We start from the raw sequence: 18,270 nt of genomic DNA, 5'->3' as shown, positions 1-18,270 counted from the left end.
CTTATGCAAACGTTGTATATCCTGCACTTGCTGCTATTGCACTTCTGGTTAGACCTAAACTGCATTTCGTTGCCTTGTACTTGTACTTGTGTAATGACAATAAAGTTGAATCTAATCTAATCTAATTTGCATTTAAAGATACATGCATGAAAACCTGTTTTTCCTTCCACTCAAAAATATGCATCTACAACATGGTATAATAAATTATCTGTGGGGTATTTTGAGCTGAAAGTTCACAAACACATTCTGGGGACACCTGAGAATTATATCGCATGTTGTAAAAAGGGGCATAATAGGTGTTCTTTAAGGTTATTAATGAATACATTATTGTTTCCACCAGTCGTTTGGAGAGTAAGGTCCTAGTCCTGGAGTCACAGCAGAGGACGGAGTTGGAGGACATGAGGGAGGAGAAAGAGCGACTGCAGGACCTGGTGAAGAGACAGACAGCTGCCATTACGGCTCTGGAGAGACAGCTGAGAGCGGCCAGCAGCAACAACTCAGCCCTGCAAAGACAGCATCAGCAGCTCATGAAGTCTGTACACACACTTATTGGCATGGTGTCTTCTGGGACAGGTAAGAGCACACAACTTTAAAAATATATACTTAAAGCTGCAGTCTACTACATTTTTAAGTTACCGCCGGCCATTCAGAACTTATACTACCCAAAAGAAAGAAAGAAAAAAAACAGATTAACTACGTCACAATTTATATATAATATTATAAAAATTGGATTTTATACATTCATTTCTTATTCAAACAAAATCATGTGATCCAGCTATCTCCTCCCTTCCTCTTTCATCCTCATCACCAAAAATGTATTTTAGGCGGACAGATCAAAGATCAACTGAACGAAATGAGTGTATTACTATGAAAAACAAAACGACGGTGGGGGCGGTGTAATGGTGGGCAAAAATACATTTTCTTTTCTCAGTCTAGAAGGCACCAAATTCAAAAATAATCTCACATTTCTACTACATAAATGACCCAGTTTAAATACACATTCATCTTTCCAGCACTGAAGTGCCCCTTTAAGTTACTTACAAATAAGTGATGCTCTATTTTGATGGCTTCCGTAGTTTATATCCAAACTATAAACTTTTATGCCAGTACTTCTGTGATAATATGAAAAGACCGTTTGTGAAGCCGTTTCATACCTAAACATGACAACTGCTCTCTCTGAGTCAGCGGCCGCGCCAACGCAGATTTGAATGTTCGCTGTGATTTTGTCAAAGGTTTTAGACACAGGCGAATGGTTTAGGAATGAGACCATGTGGGTGTTTGAATCGAGATCGCAATCTTCGAACGTTTAATTGTGCAGCTCTAATGTAAGGTCACTTGTCTGAGAATGACGGTCATGTCTGAATCTTGGGCTCACAGCAGCTTTTAAATCTGGTGGCAGATTCTTAACATGACCTGAAAGTTCTGGTTAATTAACTGGGACACTAATGATAAATCGAGCAGCCGTGATTCATGGAGAGAAAGGGGATAAGCTCTCGCTAGTGATGTCTTTGGCAGCGTTCTCTCATGTCTTGGATGAAGTTCACATGCGTCACAACACGCACTGATAAGCTAAATCAAGACTGCAGCATTTTATATGGACAGAAGACATGTCATTTTATAAATGTCTGTGAGGAGGTTCACTCGAAGAACCAAATGTTTTCAAATAAACTCTCTCTCAGATGAACAAACACATTGTGTTTAATGTTTAAATGACTCATCCCAAAACTAGACCACTAGCTTTCTATTTGAAAAGTCGAGGACATGTGATGAATATAAATCTGGTTCTTTTGACAAGAGAAACCAGAGAAGTCGTTTGGTTGTGTCACAGTGTGTGGTGAATCCACAAAACAACTTTAGCATGTGATGTTTCATCCCAAAAACCAGCATCATACAGCATAACGACTAATCATCAGCAGGTCATCTGAACCCGGTGCTAAATGTGCTGCTTTAGCGCTGCACTACACATATTTATTGATATTTTAAGTCATTGCCACCTTCTTTCTATGCTAATGAGGTCATTTTCACATCAGTGTTATTTTACTATTTTATCATTAATATGCTATTATAGTATTTATTGCATTTTTGTCTTTTTAAAATATTTTTTTAATTAGTTTTTGTTTTTATAAAATTCTATTAATCTTTATTTCAGTTTAAGTTTTAGTACTTCCACTTAACCCTCTGGTGCTCTTCGGTCATTTCCGACCGGAACATTTTCTGTTTTGAAATTTAAAAAAATCACAGCTTCATCAGAATGATATAAACTTGGTGACTTTTCTAGCATTAGGTATGTAAACACACAAAAAAATTAAGGGCATGATTCCAGCATGCTAAGTAGTCGTAAAAAAAAATACTCCCACTTGAGCTCTTCGGTCAAAAATGACACCATAGGAAATGAATGGGAAATCTGCAAAAACACAAATTCACAGAAAAAATCTATATTTCTAACAACAACGAAAAAATCTAAAACTTTATAATAAATAGTCTTTAAGATTTTTTAAATAAATATTCAAATCCAACACAAAAAAAAAAATCATTAAATGTGTTCAAAACAGAACTAGGGAATTCTCAAGCCTCTCCATAGAGACCTCTAGTGATTAAACCCTTGGTTGCATGATTTCTTAAATAATTCCAAAAGAGGGCGCTAATCTGCCTTAAAAAAATATTTTGAAGGACTAGTCTCTATTTTAACCTGAAATACTGCAATAATTAAAGAAATTACACAAAAATTACAAAGAAATGTTTGTATAATTTTCAATGGCAAAAATAGACCATAAGACTATTGCATAAATATAAAAAAATACCATCAAATCATCTCAAAATACAAATTTAAAAAGAAAAAATATTATTGAAGAAAAATAAATTGCATTGGTTTTACTGGGGTAGAGGAAGTTACATTTTTAGGTGTCCGGTCACTTATGACCGAGAAGACAACCAATGCATCCCCTAAACGAAGAGCACCAGAGGGTTAAACTAAAGAGAAATTTAAAACGTTCTCTTAGCAAGTAACTGCAATCAAATAAGTTTAAAGTCCCTCAGTGGTGAAAATCAAGTTTTTAATGGTGTTTATATGCCTATGTGGTGTTTTTAACCCTTGTACGTCCCTCAAGTAGGTTTACATTTAAGTCCCTTGGGGTCAGAAGGGCGATTGCATAAGGAAATGTAATTTTTTTTACATTATATTCATTATATTCATGATTCCGCTTATACTAAATGAAACAAGGGTGCAGTTACATTCAAGATATTTTAAGGCATGAAGAATTTTTTTTTCACAGGGAAAAACTTTTGAATATGTCATTTTGGTGATCAAAAATGAGTTTTATGGGATAAAATTATTGACTACAGGGGGATGTTAAGGTTTTCATATTGTATTTAATTTCAGTTAACCCTCATCCTTCCCTCGCACTTTGTAACAAATCCTTCCCTCGTGGGTCAAAATGACCCGAAGCCCTAAAATTATTTAAAAAAAATTGTATGTAATTTTTTATGAGATTTTTTTTTTTTTTTAATTACTTGATTTTATCAATAAATAATTAATAATGTAAGCACATTCTTTCAACTTAAATTCAAAATTCTAAATATTTCATAACCCTTTTGAAAATACCTTACATTGGGTGTCTTTGCCGGGTCCTAGGGTCTTGGACCACTCTGAACACTCAATTAAAAGTTTTGTGTCAAAATATATTGAAATATTTTTTTAAATATTTTTAGTTTTCGTTAATGATAATAACTCTGCAAATTGTATTATGGAGCACAACACTAAATATTTTATTTTATTATACTAAATAATGTACAGATAACATGCTGGCTTTACACAAATTTTGTCTAGAATGGTTATGCCACTGAATGGCTTTTATTGTATGATTATGTTTCTTCCCTTCGAATCAAATTCTGAACCCCAGTGACACTATATTTTTCCTTCACAGGCATCTCACCAGACGAGCAGCGCTTCCGAGACTGTGCCGAGGCCTATAAATCTGGCCACAACACCAGCGGCGTCTATCACATTTACATCGGAGACATGACGGAGCCAACCAAGGTGTGGGAAGCGTTCTTTCACAAGTATGGGGAATCAGTGTGATATATCTTGGCTGTGACATACAGAACGAGGAACAGCGCAAATGTAAGAGAGTGAGACTGAGATGTATCATATGCTTCTGACAGGTCTTTTGTGATATGGTGACAAGTGGAGGTGGCTGGACAGTATTCCAACGCAGAGCTAATGGAAGTGTGAACTTCCAGAAAGGCTGGAAAGACTACAAACTGGTGAGTGGACATCAAGCCAAAAATCACATAACATTTACATGTGACTGTGAAAGACTGTCAAGCAACCACACAGAACACTGTAACAGCATGCCATTGCACAGACAAATGTTACTTATTGCATTTGTAGACAATGATGAAGCTCTTTATTGATTATGTAAGGGGTCATGAACTGCATTGTTTTATAATGTTTCCTGGGGTGCACTTATAATGTTAGTATGACTTTTACATAAATTTTTTTTTTCATAAATTAGAAATAAAAAGGCATTTTTCCTACCCTGATTTTAGCCTCTGATTTAAACTCTTTCTTTGAAGGAGCGTGTTTGTGAGACTTTTGTGTAAACGCCCACCAGGGTTGCCAGGTTTTCACAACAAAAACTGCCCAATTGCTACTCAAATCTAGCCCAAAACAAGCCCAATCGCGTTTCAGGGGGGGACTTGGCAACACTGACGCCCACTGCTGTGATTGGCTGCTGTGAGACTTCAGTGTAAACGCCCACTGCTGTGATTGGCTGCTGTGAGACTTCAGTGTAAACGCCCACTGCTGTTATTGGCTGACATTTTTGCATATGAAATAAGTATTATATGTGGAACTCACTCCTTTTTACTATTATAGCTCTCAAGGTTAACTAATCGTGAAAAGTGTTGATTATAGCATTATATTCAGATCTATAGCATTATATTTAGATCTATGGCATTATATTTAGATCTATGGCATTATATTTAGATTGTGGCATGAAAGGTTGAGCATTGATCTTTGTATGTCGAGCTCATGAATGCTGTGATCTCGTCATTGTAACTCGATTTCTGCTCTCTCACAAATGCTTTCATCATAACTAACAGCGCAAACACAATGTAAATAAGAGATTTGTTTTGAACCGGAGTCCAGAACTGGTTCAGGTGTGTTTATTTGGGGTTGGAGATAAACTCTGCAGGACAGTGGTCCTCCAGGACCACGTTTGGAGACCCCGATCTATGACGTCATAAATAGGCACATTCCACAACGAGTCGTTCTCTGGGTTTAGTTACAATAGAAGCTGTTTTTGGACTAACAAGGAAGTTTTCAGTTCTTAAAATTACAGGGTATTCTTATAGTATGATGACCTCTTATAAGTCAAAAGCTCAAGGAAAATTAGATTTCTCAGTTCACAACCCCTTTAAAGATAATGGTGACATTTAAGAAATGTTTTTTCTGCCTGTGCTGGGAAGACTTGATTAAAAGCTTGACATAATTCTGATGACACAAACTCAAAAACTGGCCAAAGCACAATGAAGCACAGAGTCTAAAATTGTACGTGACAGATTGGAATCATTGGTAGTAGATTAAATGTTTGGCACATTGTGTATTTAATGACGGCACATTTTTTCTGATATTTTAAATGCTTAAATATGCTGAAATGGATTTAAAACGGGCAGTTCTGTGAAACCGCAGAAGTGGAAATCAATACTGCAATTTTCCACCTTTATTGTTAATCTTGTGCCAAATGACATCTATTTAAAAAGCTGAAAAAGTCCCTTTTCTGGGAAACAAGTACTGAAAGATTGACAGTGTACCGATTTATTTCAAGAAAACAAAACAGCCGTGTTTGATTCAAAGTCAGATATGGGATTTTACTACTTGATATCTAACCATAAAGTGTTGTGATAAGAAGATGAAGTACAAAGAAGCAAAATGGCAACAGAGATGATCATTTGATTTGTTTTGCACTAGAAACTTGGACTTTTTGATGCATTTGAGGCATTATTAACTATATACAGTCTTATGTTGGAAAATGTTCAGAGTTTTCTATTTTGTTTGTAAATGCTGTTGTGTAAGTGGCCCCAAAGTAAACAACTAATGATTATTTACAACGGAAATTAAATAAATCAAAAACGTACTTTAGCTGGACAATAACTTTTTTCTAGAGCTGATGTATAGCCAAAACAATCTCTCTTCCATTAATGTCCTATTATCAGTGTAAAGCTGCTTTAAAACGATCTATATTGTGAAAAGCGCTATATAAATGAAGGTGATTTGACTCAAGTGCAGATTTATTGCTTTCCCAAATAGGAAGTTTGAAATCCCAACTTTACAAGATGAATGGAACGCAGCGTAAGTTTAATTATATGTTGTTCTCACAGGGATTTGGTGATCCTAGTGGAGAGCACTGGTTGGGTAATGAGGCTGTTCACCTGATCACCAGTCAAGCCCAGTACTCCCTCCGAGTGGAGCTTATGGACTGGGAGGAGAACAGTGCCTTTGCACAGTATGACAAGTTTCAGCTGGCCAGTGAAAAACAGCAGTACAGGTATCACCTGTATACTGTAATGAGATATTTCAGATCATGTGATAATGTTCGGCAACATGTCTTAATCGTAATTTTGATTTTTTTTCTCTTTCTCCAGGCTCTTGCTAGGGAGCTACAGCGGAACATCAGGACAGCAAAGTAGCTTAGCATCAAATGGCACAGGCTTCAGCACTCGTGATGCTGACAATGACAAGTGCGTTTGCAAGTGCGCCCTCATGATGACCGGAGGTGAGCTACTGCACATTATCTCTTTCAAAAACATATTGGGCCCTATTTACCCACCTTAGCAGCCATATCACCCTGTAGCCCAAGACTGGTTTCCCACTGAAGCTAAGCAGGGCTGAGCCTGGTCAGTACCTGGATGGGAGACCAACTGGGAAAACTAGGTGTCTGCTGGTAGAGGTGTTAGTGAGGCCAGCAGGGGGCGCTCACCCTGTGGTCTGTGTGGGTCCTAACACCCCAGTATAGTGATGGGGACACTATACTGTAACAAGCACCGTCCTTCAGATGAGACATTAAACCGAGGTCCTGACTCTCTGTGGTCCCAGGATGTCCTTCGATAAAGAGTAGGGGTGTAACCCCAACATCCTGGCCAAATTTGCCCATTGGCCCCTGTCCATCATGGCCTCCTAATCATCCCCATATAAATACGATTGGTATCATCACTCGGTCTCCTCTCCAGCAAATAAGCTGGTGTGTGATGGGCGTTCTGGCGCAATATGGCTGCCGTCGCATCATCCAGGTGGTGGTGCACATTGGTGGTGGTTGAGGAGATTCCCCCCTTCTATTTTAAGCGCTTTGAGTGCCTAGAAAAGTGCTATATAAATGTAACAAATTATTATTATTATTATTTTAGCAAATCTGAGCTCATGGTCTGAAGCGCATGGTGCACTTAGGGCATGTCCGAATCCACTTTTGCTAGCGGCGGAAAAAAGGTAGACACGCCAGGTGCATGGTCCAAAACGGTTGTCCCTAGTCTCTTACATGCAATAAACCAACCAGAGTCTCATCTCCCATTCCCTTTAAAAGCAATTTGTGCTTGCACCATGGCGGATTAACCATTTACATGACGGAATTTGTGAGCAGAAGTAGTGCTGGGCGGTATACCGGTTCATACCGAATACCAGTATTTATTTTTGTTATGATATGAATTTTGATTATACCGCAATAACAGTGTATGTTGTTTAAACAACTTTCGAATGCAGCGCAGCGCAACACTTTTTTAGAGGGGTCCCGTTTCACTGTTGCACTGTAGTGAGAGCACAGCTGAGATCGCATTACAGCCTATGGCTGAAAATGAAATCGCCCCCTAAACCCTCATTCTCTATTCCCACTTAATATTGTTCACTTGAAAGAGTGAATGAAAACGAGTGAGTGAAGTCAGACAGCCGTCGTGTGTACATCGGCTGTACACTCGTTATTGTGGTGCAATGTGGGACTGAATGAGTGCACTCAATAACGTCCACTATGGTTTCGGGCACCACTACAAATGACTGTCCCCTCAAATAATGCCCTATTTGAGGTTATAGGGAGCGATTTCGGATTCAGCCCCTGATTACCCCGGAGAATTCAAACTACACACGCGGGGAGCAAGAGAGAGATTGCTTTCCTTGATGAGATTAACAACGCTCACCACATGGATCATATAGCACAGATATAGTCCGGAGCGAGCGTGTTTAAGTTTTTTATGGACCTATTTCATATACTCTAGTGCTGTAAGCATGAACCAGCAGCGTGTATGCGCACATATTTCATCACGTCTTCTTCAATCATTTTATGGGGCTTTGCAAACCTGTATTAACTCTAGTGTGGATTTTTTCTACAATATTCTCTCATCATGACAGTAAAATAAGGCATTAGTCAATCTACTGCAGTATTTCCTCTCTCAATTAGTAGAAAATGTGGTTAACACCTAGTCATGCCAAGAGAAAAAAATACCGTCAAATACCACGAAACCGATATAATTTAGAAAAATACCGTGATATAGATTTTTGGTCATACTGCCCAGCACTAAAAGGAAAACTGAATGCTTCTCCAGAGAGGATTTGAATATTTCAAAATGTTTGTGTGCTGATATTTTTCTCAGTAACGTTAGGCATAAGCTGCCGAATGTTTGAACTTGTTGCGCATAAACAACTTCTGGTTTACGCAGATCTTTTTCTGCGGGGAAAGAGTTAATTTTCATTCATCCCACTGATGAAAACATCACCAGAATTGAACAAATACCCATAAACCGTCATTTGACTTAAATACCTGTTGCATAAAGACTAATCTGATTGTAGATGGGCACTCACCAGCGCTTATTGAACGCAGGCCATCTAAATTCATATCCTCTCGCTCACATTTCTTCAATTGTGGCCTGGAACGGTCATGCAAAATCCCTCTGATCCTCTCCTAATCGAAGAAAACGCAACCTCGTCACAGAATTATGTAAAACACGTCCGGAGTTCAGACCTGCTTTTGACGGCCGCTATCCAAACAATTTACTCTGTGGCTGCACTCGACTGCAGATCCCACACCTCTGGGCTCCAAGATAAACAGCTTTTTAATAGCATGCATTGCAATTGATTTTGAAAGTTGTTGGAGTTAATTACCGTCGAACCGGCTGGAGACCTTGGAGTGCCCTTTATGTTTGCATTTTGAAAGATGGATCCATCTGTGCGGACCGTCCAAACCAAACATGCATTGAGGGAGGCGATACTGATTTAATCAGGGTTAGATAGACAGTGTCCTCTCTGAAGAGTGAACGTCTGTTTTTTATTGAAGAATCACAGTTTGCTTTGACAGGTCTTGCTGAGACATCGACCGCACAATGGGAATAACATGCTCTTTGAAACACTGACAGACTGCAGAGAGAAAAATAAAAAGACATAATATAGAGGAGAGCGTTGGGTCAAAGGCTTTGGTTGTTTTGAGGAGATGTAATTTTTAAGCCTGTCATTATTTGCTCACCCTCGTGTCATTCCAAACCCCTATGACTTTCTTTCTTCCGTGGAATGCAAAATAAAATATTTTGTATAATCTCCAGGTTGTTTTTTTCATTGAGTGAAAGCGTATTGTAAGTCTGTTGAGCTCCAAAAAGGGGCAAAAAGCAACGAAAAAGAATCCATATAAATCATGCATTATATTCCTCAGATTTCTGAAGCCATTTGATTTATGTGAAAAATATATAACAAAAATATATGACAAAGTTTTTAAATACTAAACATTTTATAAACATATATTGATATTTTAGTATTATTTATATACACTTGAAAAAAACAATAAGTTAAATTCACTTTAAATCGTTTTTGCACACATTTTTAAGTACAAAGTTGTGTAAAATTAACAAAGAAAATAAGTAACTGTAACTTGGTCAGTAAAAGGTTGAGTATTTTCTACCTCGTTTTTTAAGTTTCCTTTGCAGTACTTTTTTTTAACTCAAACAATATAAGACTATAAGACTAATTAAACCACACTTTTAAAGTGTATGATGTACTTAGAAACATCAACGTTAATAATACAGTAGATATTGTGTAGACACCACATCTATAGCCGCGTTTCCACCGAAATTACCCGGAACTATTTGTACCAGGAACTTTTTTCCCAGGAACTTTTTCTCCCCCAGACCTGCTACTTTCTGCGTTTCCACCGCGGTCTAAAGTACCGGGGAGATTAGGCAAAAGTCCGGTGACGTGAGAATGCGCGCGGCTGCTCCTCCCAGTCACCGACGGACATGAATCACTTTTGCGCGATACTGTCTGCAACAACAAGTGGAGAAGATGCAAGCAGCGCTGCTTTTGCATACACATTACCAACACTGCTTATTTAAACGTGCACTTTCACCTGGTTTGACCATTTTAATGCAAAATGGGATGATGGGCAATCCAAAATCTGAATGTGTTGTAATAGCTCAATTCCAAAATATTTTCTATAAAAGGATAATGAGGTCAGTCATTCATGACAGATGTGTGAAAAGTTAATTGAATGAAAACAATAGACTGAATTAAGCGGTTGAAAGATTAGGTACTAGACTGCAAGTATTTATTTATCACAATAACATCTCTAAGCATTCACTAAAAAAAAAAAAATCACATGACTAGTATTACAATATGCTTCATTAAACGCATAATATTAGAGACTTCTTCCTCAAATTTGAAATGAAGCAGGACCACACGTATGGCTTCACTTAAGTTGTGGTTATAAGTTATTATACTACATTCACATAGTTATACATTTAAAAATATAATATTTGGGTTTTCTAGATATGTTTATGTGCATATTCAGAAAGACTTGCGAGCAGCAGCCCTTTTATTTGCTTCCAACACTACAATTAGAAAGTGGTTATATAGTTAGAATGTGGAAATTAAAAAGACACAGTGACATTTTACACATTTGACTTTATTTTAGACAGATTAGTTCTTACACAATTAAAATAAGTGTGCAAAGACAAATAAATAACTAGAACAATAAAATGAAATTATAAAATGTGAAAACAACAATATAAAAAAGTGTATTTTTCAGTAACCTGTCCAAGAGCTGTGCCAACACGTACAATATATAAAGTACAAATGTGATATAGCAAATGCTTCATTCAAGCGGCTGGTCATTGTGGCTACTTCTTGAACAACTGGACAAACTGTCCAAGAACAGACAGAAACCCGGTCTGAAAGTCCCTCTGCTGCCGTCTGCTTTCTTCCGCTTCTGACTGGTGGAATGCCAGCTCTTGCCTCCTCATTTCTCCTCGGCCTGGCTCTCCAGTAACAGCTGCATATATTGGTCTCGCTGTTCTTGTCCATGCTGCAGGACGGCCCGGTTAGCATCCTCCATGTCCCTCAGTGCATCAAGAAAAGTCAGTCCCTTTTCCTTTTCCCTAAGTAGAAAACTTGCACAGAAACACATGGAAATTAATACATAAGGCAACCATGAAACAATAGAAACCATCAATTAATTATTTAGTGTTTTCACTACAAATAATGAACAATTGCTTGCCCAGCTTGAACAATGCCCAGTGTGCAATTTCTATCATTGGCAATTTAAGTTTACAATTAAAAACAACAAAACTACTCAAAACCATTATGGATTACACATCAGTTTTAAAATATATACACATTTTGTCAGCTTTATACCTCTGGCATGTGTGTGTTTCGGCAGGAGACACGGGACGAGGGCTAACGTACTGGTGACCGCGGGGGAAACACGCTGGTCTCCGTTGCCTGCAATTCATCAGGGCCACCCGTTACGTCTGGAAAAGCACGTTGAAAAAAGCTACTGCAACGTTACACTGCAACGAGTTTAATAGATGATACCAAGATGAGATATTTACCTTCAACCCACTCGGATTCCGGGATGGTTTCCAACAACGCATTAGCCGAGTCTTTCGTTACCGCTGCGCCAGAAAAAGACGGTCTGTCCCAACAACGCGTCCAGGCGGTCATGCCACTTGTTGATACGCCGGTCGGAACCGCTCCGGTCGTTATGATCCTTTAATTTCTTGTAATCTTGTCTTAATTTCTTTAACTTCTCTCTGCACTGTTTTCCTGTGGGACTGGAACCGAGTCGATATCTTCAGGTAACGTTATACCTTTTCATTGCGGGTCGCCGTTTCCAGTTCCCGCTGGATGTCCTCCTCCGCATATATGCTCAAAGCCTGAACCTAGTCGTCGGTCGAATTTTTTTGTTGAACTCCATTGTTGCAAAGAAAATATTTACTGAACGCAGAACCCACCTCGCAAAAAACTTGTAAAAATGGTGGTGGGGAAAAAAATGCTGCAAGAGCTGAACCAATCAGCATGTTCAGCGCCCAAGTCCCACCCCCGAAAGTTCCAGACCTTTTGAAAAGTCCCACCTCGCAAGCAGGGCCGTTTGGAGGGGGAAATATTTACCCGGAACTTCATTTAGACCCTAGTTCCTGCGGTCGAAACACACCGAGTTCCCCCCCAAAGTTCCTGGTTCCGGGGGAAAGTTCCTGCGGTGGAAACGCGGCTTAAATAATAGAAATAACACGCCATCTGAACACAGAGACCTTAAAGGTCCCATGGCATTACATTTTCATTATATGAGGTTTTTCAACATTAATATGAGTTCCCCTAGCCTGAATATTGTCCCCAAGTGGCTAGAAATTTTGATCGGTGTAAACCGAGTTCTGGCTGTCTTTCTCTGCCTTTGAGAAAATGGCCCAGACAAGCTGATCTGGAATTTTCCTGTTATGACGTCATAGCAGGAACGGTTACCTCCCTTTCCTCCGCCCAGAGAATCTGGCACGCCCATGCAAGCGCTCGAGAGATCATGGGTTGTGAACGAGTGAATGCTGGCAGTTTCTCAGTGTTTGGATGTACAAATGAAAACAGAAGTCTTTTTTCAGTTCCTTCTGATCTGTGATCAGTGATTTCTGATGTGTAGCTAATTATTCAAGTTCACACAGAACTTTATTATTCTCTCCCGACAGGACGGTGTTTTTGTGTTTTCTATCTTGTGAGTCAGTGTTTTGTACGTCCTCGTCGCGTCTATCTGTTCTAAAATGTGCACACAGTCGTGAGTTTCTGCTCAACATCGGCAGAGCCACATCTTTAGAGATAAACCTCACTTATGCCGAGGCTTGGGCTGCACTGACCGGTCGGCCTTCAACATCACCGACCCCCAGTACTAAATCTGGCCCACAGCGGAGGCACCAAACGCGGCGCGAGATTAAGCAGAAGGGGGGTAAGCGTGAGGGGTCTCGGGGCTGGGCTAGCCAGCTATTCCCACAATAAACTGGATTACATTCGATTACTATTGTTGTTGTCTTTGTTTGCGCTGTGTACTCAATGTGCGTCACTGACGCTTTTCATATGATTGGAAAATATCTAAAAATAATGCTATAATCAACACTTACTCGTAACTCGTTCATCTTGACAGACAGCTGTAATGGAACATTACATGTTACAAAGGTGGCAGAATAAGGAGGAAGACGGACTCGGTGTGACTGGGACTCGTGTTTATTCAGAACTCTCAGATACAAACACAATAAACTCGCACTGACAACTCAATACAACTCACAACTCTATACAATATAACTTTGTTTGTTAGCAATCGCTCCGTCTCTGGTCCATTGAACTCCGGTTCGCAAACTAATCATTCTTTTGAACCAGTTCTTTTTAGTGAACCGGTCGAACCAGTTCACCAAATCGGACTGAATCGTTCTAAACGGTTCGCGTCTCCAGTCAGCGCTGATCCATCATTTACTAAAGTTACTAACTTGTGTGACAGCCCCTCTGACTGAAAATAAACGAAAAACCTGAAGTATATGCTAGTAACTACAACAGTTCACTGAACTGAGACATGCCGAGAGAACTGATGAGAAGTGAAGTCTCTCTGGCAGCAGCTCGTGCCTGCTCGAACACCTCGTTAAACCACGCCCCCCTCCGCTACAAGATCTGATACTCATTTCAAATGCAAAGATGTCAGCCAATCACAACAGTGGCCGTTTTTACTGAAGTCTCACAGCAGACACGCCCCTTGAAACAGGGCATGCAGTCACAGGGCAAACATCAATATAGAAAAAATGCCTTTTATTTCTAAATTATGACATTTTATGATGTAAAAATCATACTAACAATATAAGTACACCTCAGGAAACATTATAAAATAATAGAAAAATGCCATGCCATGGGACCTTTAACACTTGGCACACAATGGCGGTAACATTTGATGGATAGTTTTTGAGTATGAATGTGTCATTTTGAGTAGAAAATGAACTCCAAGGGCCCTATTTGAATAATCTGAGCACATGGTCTGAAGCGCATGGTGCACTTAGGGCGTGTCTGAATACACTTTTGCTAGTTGAACGAGGGGAAAAATGGTCAGCATGCCAGACGCAAGGACTAAAAGCATTGTACCTAGTCTCTTAGGCCGCATTTACACTGCAGGTCGTGATGCACAATTCCAATTTGGTGACTATATCCAAATTTTTTGACGACCCACTTACATCATCTTTTAAAAGCGACCCGTATCCGATATTTGCATTTACACTATACACTGGCGAAACAGCCCAAGACGTTCTGACACGGAAAAGGAAGTAAAACGGAGCGATATGTAATGGATGCAATGGATGCAGACGAAATGATCAGGGCTTAAAAACGGAAAAAAAATATCAATCGGTTCACTCCGAGCAGAATCGATATTTTAACGTTTCCGTTTTTGCGTTCCTCATTAAACATTACTGTTCCGAAAACGGTTTGATTTGAAAAAATAACGGTTAATAACGTTATTTTAATTTAGCCTATACTTTAAACAAATATGTATAAATAAAGACTTATTTTCACTCAGTAATAATAGCCTATAACGCATGATAATTAAACTTGAATATTTATTTCATAACATTTTTAAAACCACAACAGAAATACATGCATTAATTACAAAGCATTAACAGCGGGACAAATATTGACCTGTTTTAATGGAGCGGAAAGTGCCTACACCTATATGCCTATTCTTTTCAGAAGAGTGATAACATTCTTTGTACATAACTTTTTTTTCAACACGACTTGTTTTAAAAATTGCATGAATAAAGAATAAATAAACTGGATAACCATTGCTCTTTTAATGCACCGTCAACTGGTAATTTCAAAGCAAACACTGCGCAACACGTCCTTGCATCACATAATCAAATTCAGTCAGCTAATAAAGCTTGATCATTTAATGCAATATAACATACCATTTAATACGAAGCATCAACCGTCTATAGAAAACATTGACCTGTATTGGCAATCTGAAAGACTATAGGAAAAATGTTTGATAGATGCTAGTAATCTACTTGGATAGGCTTAAACGGAATCCATAAACTAGCCTAAATCAGACTACTTGAGCTTAAAGTCCGTACTACTTATTTAAACATACGAAAAGAATGTCCGCCAATACCTGCGCTTTCTTTGTAGACCTCAGCGGGGAAAGACATGTTCTTGAGGCATGAAAATGCGCGCTCTATACTGACTTGCGTTACCGGTAGATTCATAGATGATGGTGCGCGGGCATTTCACTCACGCTTGATCCGTCAACGTCACATGCTGTACTACTCTATTCATGATTGGTCACTGCCAAATTAAAATATTAAAAGAACGATAAAATAACGTTATTAACCGCTTAATGGTCATTTCAAATCAACGTTTCTGTTCAGAACGATTCAAATTGATTTTGATTTCGTTTTCGTTTTTGTTCCTCTTAAAATTAAGTGCATTTCCGGTTTTTGTTTTCGTTCCTTGAACCGGTTCAGAGCCCTGGAAATGATTATTCAATGTTTTGCTTTCCGTTTGCTTTTTTTTTCCATCTTTAAAGGTCAGCAAAACATTGCTCTCGGCAGAGAAAACAAGAGGAGAGCCCTTGATCGCAATTTGTGTCCACCGTTCGCCTCCGTCCCTTTCAATGACGTACGACTCGCATTTACTGGGGAATAACGCAAATGCACGTATGCGAATCATATCGGATTTATTAGCACATATGAGTGAAGCCTGAATCCGATCGGAGGATAGCGGAATTTATGCGTTTTTTTCCTGCTTACACGTTCACATGTCATATCCGATCGATGCCACATGAGAGGGAAAAATCGGAATCGGGTCACTTGAACCATGCAGTGAAAATGGCGCCTTAAAGAGTCGTAGGTGTGTTTTGGGCATAACGTGCAATAAGCCAGTCTCATCTCCCATTCCCTTTAAAAGCCAGTTGTGCTAACACCATGGCAGATTCACTACTTACATTGCGGAATATAGACCCTCAACCTGACAAGTCCATTTAAATACGTGTGTATTGCCACGATTGGTTAGACTGGGTAAACCCAGCCTGATCTGCCAGCGATTTGATTTCGCCCGGCAACTCAGTCTGGAAACCCGTACATTCACTTCTACTGCTTCTGTTACACTTTTGCGGGAACCAATCACAGACTGGCTTATCCACCTGGCCCGCTATTGGAGGGATTATCACGATGACGGATAGAGAAGCGATGGGTCGTTGCCCGTTGATTACGCCTCTTGTGGTCTGATTGGTTGAAGGACTATCCAATTACGTACAGAGTCATTTAATTTATGCGCGTTTATGCTCGCGTGTGCAGTAGAAAATACAGAGCAGACTCTCCAGACCAATGTTCAATCTTAAATTGAGCTTGGTCTGGTGATGTTACCTTGCCACAAACGGAAGTTTTGGGGATTTCATGTCTTGCGTGTATCTCTGCGCCCAAGTAGCAGTGCTTGGCCTGTGCTTCCCCATAATATAGTCAATATCTGCCTAGGAAATCACCTAGTCTTAATCTGCATCGCTATTTGTACTTGTTGTGAATACGCAGGCCACAAGAAGTAATTTTTTTTTTAATCACTTTTACTCGGGGCATGCTAGCTGGCAACATAGGATTCCATTCATTATGCTAAGCTAAGCTAGCGGCGACCCTGCCAAACTAAAACAATGCATGAGACAAAAATGCATTTGCCCACATATCTAAATGTAGGAAAGAAGTCGAATAAGCCCTATTTCTAAAAACGGTGGAGTGTTCCTTTAAAGTCCTTGAATGTTCGTCGGGTCCTGCCTCCTTCCCATAACAACATATGTTACCATGCCACATTTATAACTTTTTTATAAATATATTTATCTCAATCTCTTGTCACTTGTCATTCATTCAGGCTGGTGGTTTGATGCTTGCGGTCTGTCTAACCTCAATGGAATCTACTACACCGTGGGTCACAACATCCGCAAGCTCAATGGCATTAAGTGGCATCACTTCCGAGGACCCAGCTATTCGCTCCAGTCCACGTCTATGATGATCCGACCAGCTGATTTCTGACGTGAATCAAGCTTGTCTGAATGACAGGACTTCGAGCGGCTTGCTTTAGGACATGGAAGCAATGAGGGGGAGACAGATCAAAATGTCATGGTGGATGAAAAAGCGATCGGACTGAAAATTCAGCTTCATTCCAAAATGTACGCCACAGATTTTACACATGCAAACATCCTTCACCTTCACAGCTGACTTCAAGTGTCGGTCATAACCTAAAACATTCTCAGTGATGGTCATGGGGTCAGAACATTGTTTGTGGCTTGGAATTCCTTTCGAACTCAATGAGACTAAAGGCTCACGAGCCTCACTAGATTCCGGACCGGTTCTGGACCTTCCAGAGGAATACCAGAGGCTCCTTCATGTCTGAGAGGTTTTCTACTATTTTGTAAAAGATAATAGCTGTTAACTACTTAGCGAGGCACTATTGTTCAAAAGTTTGGGGTTGGTCACCAGGGCCGCATTTATTTGATAAAATATATAGTAAACACTAATATTTTTGAAATATTATTTCAATTGTAAAGGGCTGTTGTCTATTTGAATATGTTATGAAATGTAATTTATTCCTTTGATACAAAGCTGTATTTTCAGCATCATTACTCCAGTCTTCAGTGTCACATGATCCTTCAGAAATCATTCTCATATGAGGATTTGCTGCTCAAGAAACATTTCAGATTATCAATATTGAAAACAGTTGTGCTGCTTCACATTTTTTGTGGTAATCATGATTTTTTTTTTTTTGCAGGATTCTTTATAGTCCAAAAGAACAGCATTTATGTGAAAACAAAGATATATATATATATATATATATATATATATATATATATATATATATATATATATATATATATATATATATATATAAACCGATCAGGCATAACATTATGACCATTATACCATTATTCCTAACATTGTGTTGGTCCCCCTTTTGCTTCCAAAACAGCCCTGACC

General features: G+C 39.1%; 1 protein-coding gene across 1 annotated transcript in view; it reads left to right on the top strand.

The window, feature by feature from the left end:
* The window catches only part of angpt4 (angiopoietin 4), a 72,434-nt gene extending 54,348 nt beyond the window's left edge, over positions 1-18,086 (top strand). The window contains exons 4-9 of the mRNA XM_079841649.1: positions 341-573; positions 3,924-4,036; positions 4,162-4,263; positions 6,382-6,548; positions 6,646-6,776; positions 17,168-18,086. Of these exons, the coding sequence (XP_079697775.1) occupies positions 341-573; positions 3,924-4,036; positions 4,162-4,263; positions 6,382-6,548; positions 6,646-6,776; positions 17,168-17,328 (907 nt within the window). The 3' untranslated portion in view covers positions 17,329-18,086. The remainder of the gene's footprint in view (positions 1-340; positions 574-3,923; positions 4,037-4,161; positions 4,264-6,381; positions 6,549-6,645; positions 6,777-17,167) is intronic.
* Positions 18,087-18,270: the final 184 nt, after the last annotated feature.

This window comes from Gobio gobio (assembly GCF_949357685.1).
Source record: "Gobio gobio genome assembly, chromosome: 17".
NCBI classification, from domain to species: Eukaryota; Metazoa; Chordata; class Actinopteri; order Cypriniformes; family Gobionidae; genus Gobio; species Gobio gobio.
This window is presented reverse-complemented; position numbering and strand designations above follow the sequence as displayed.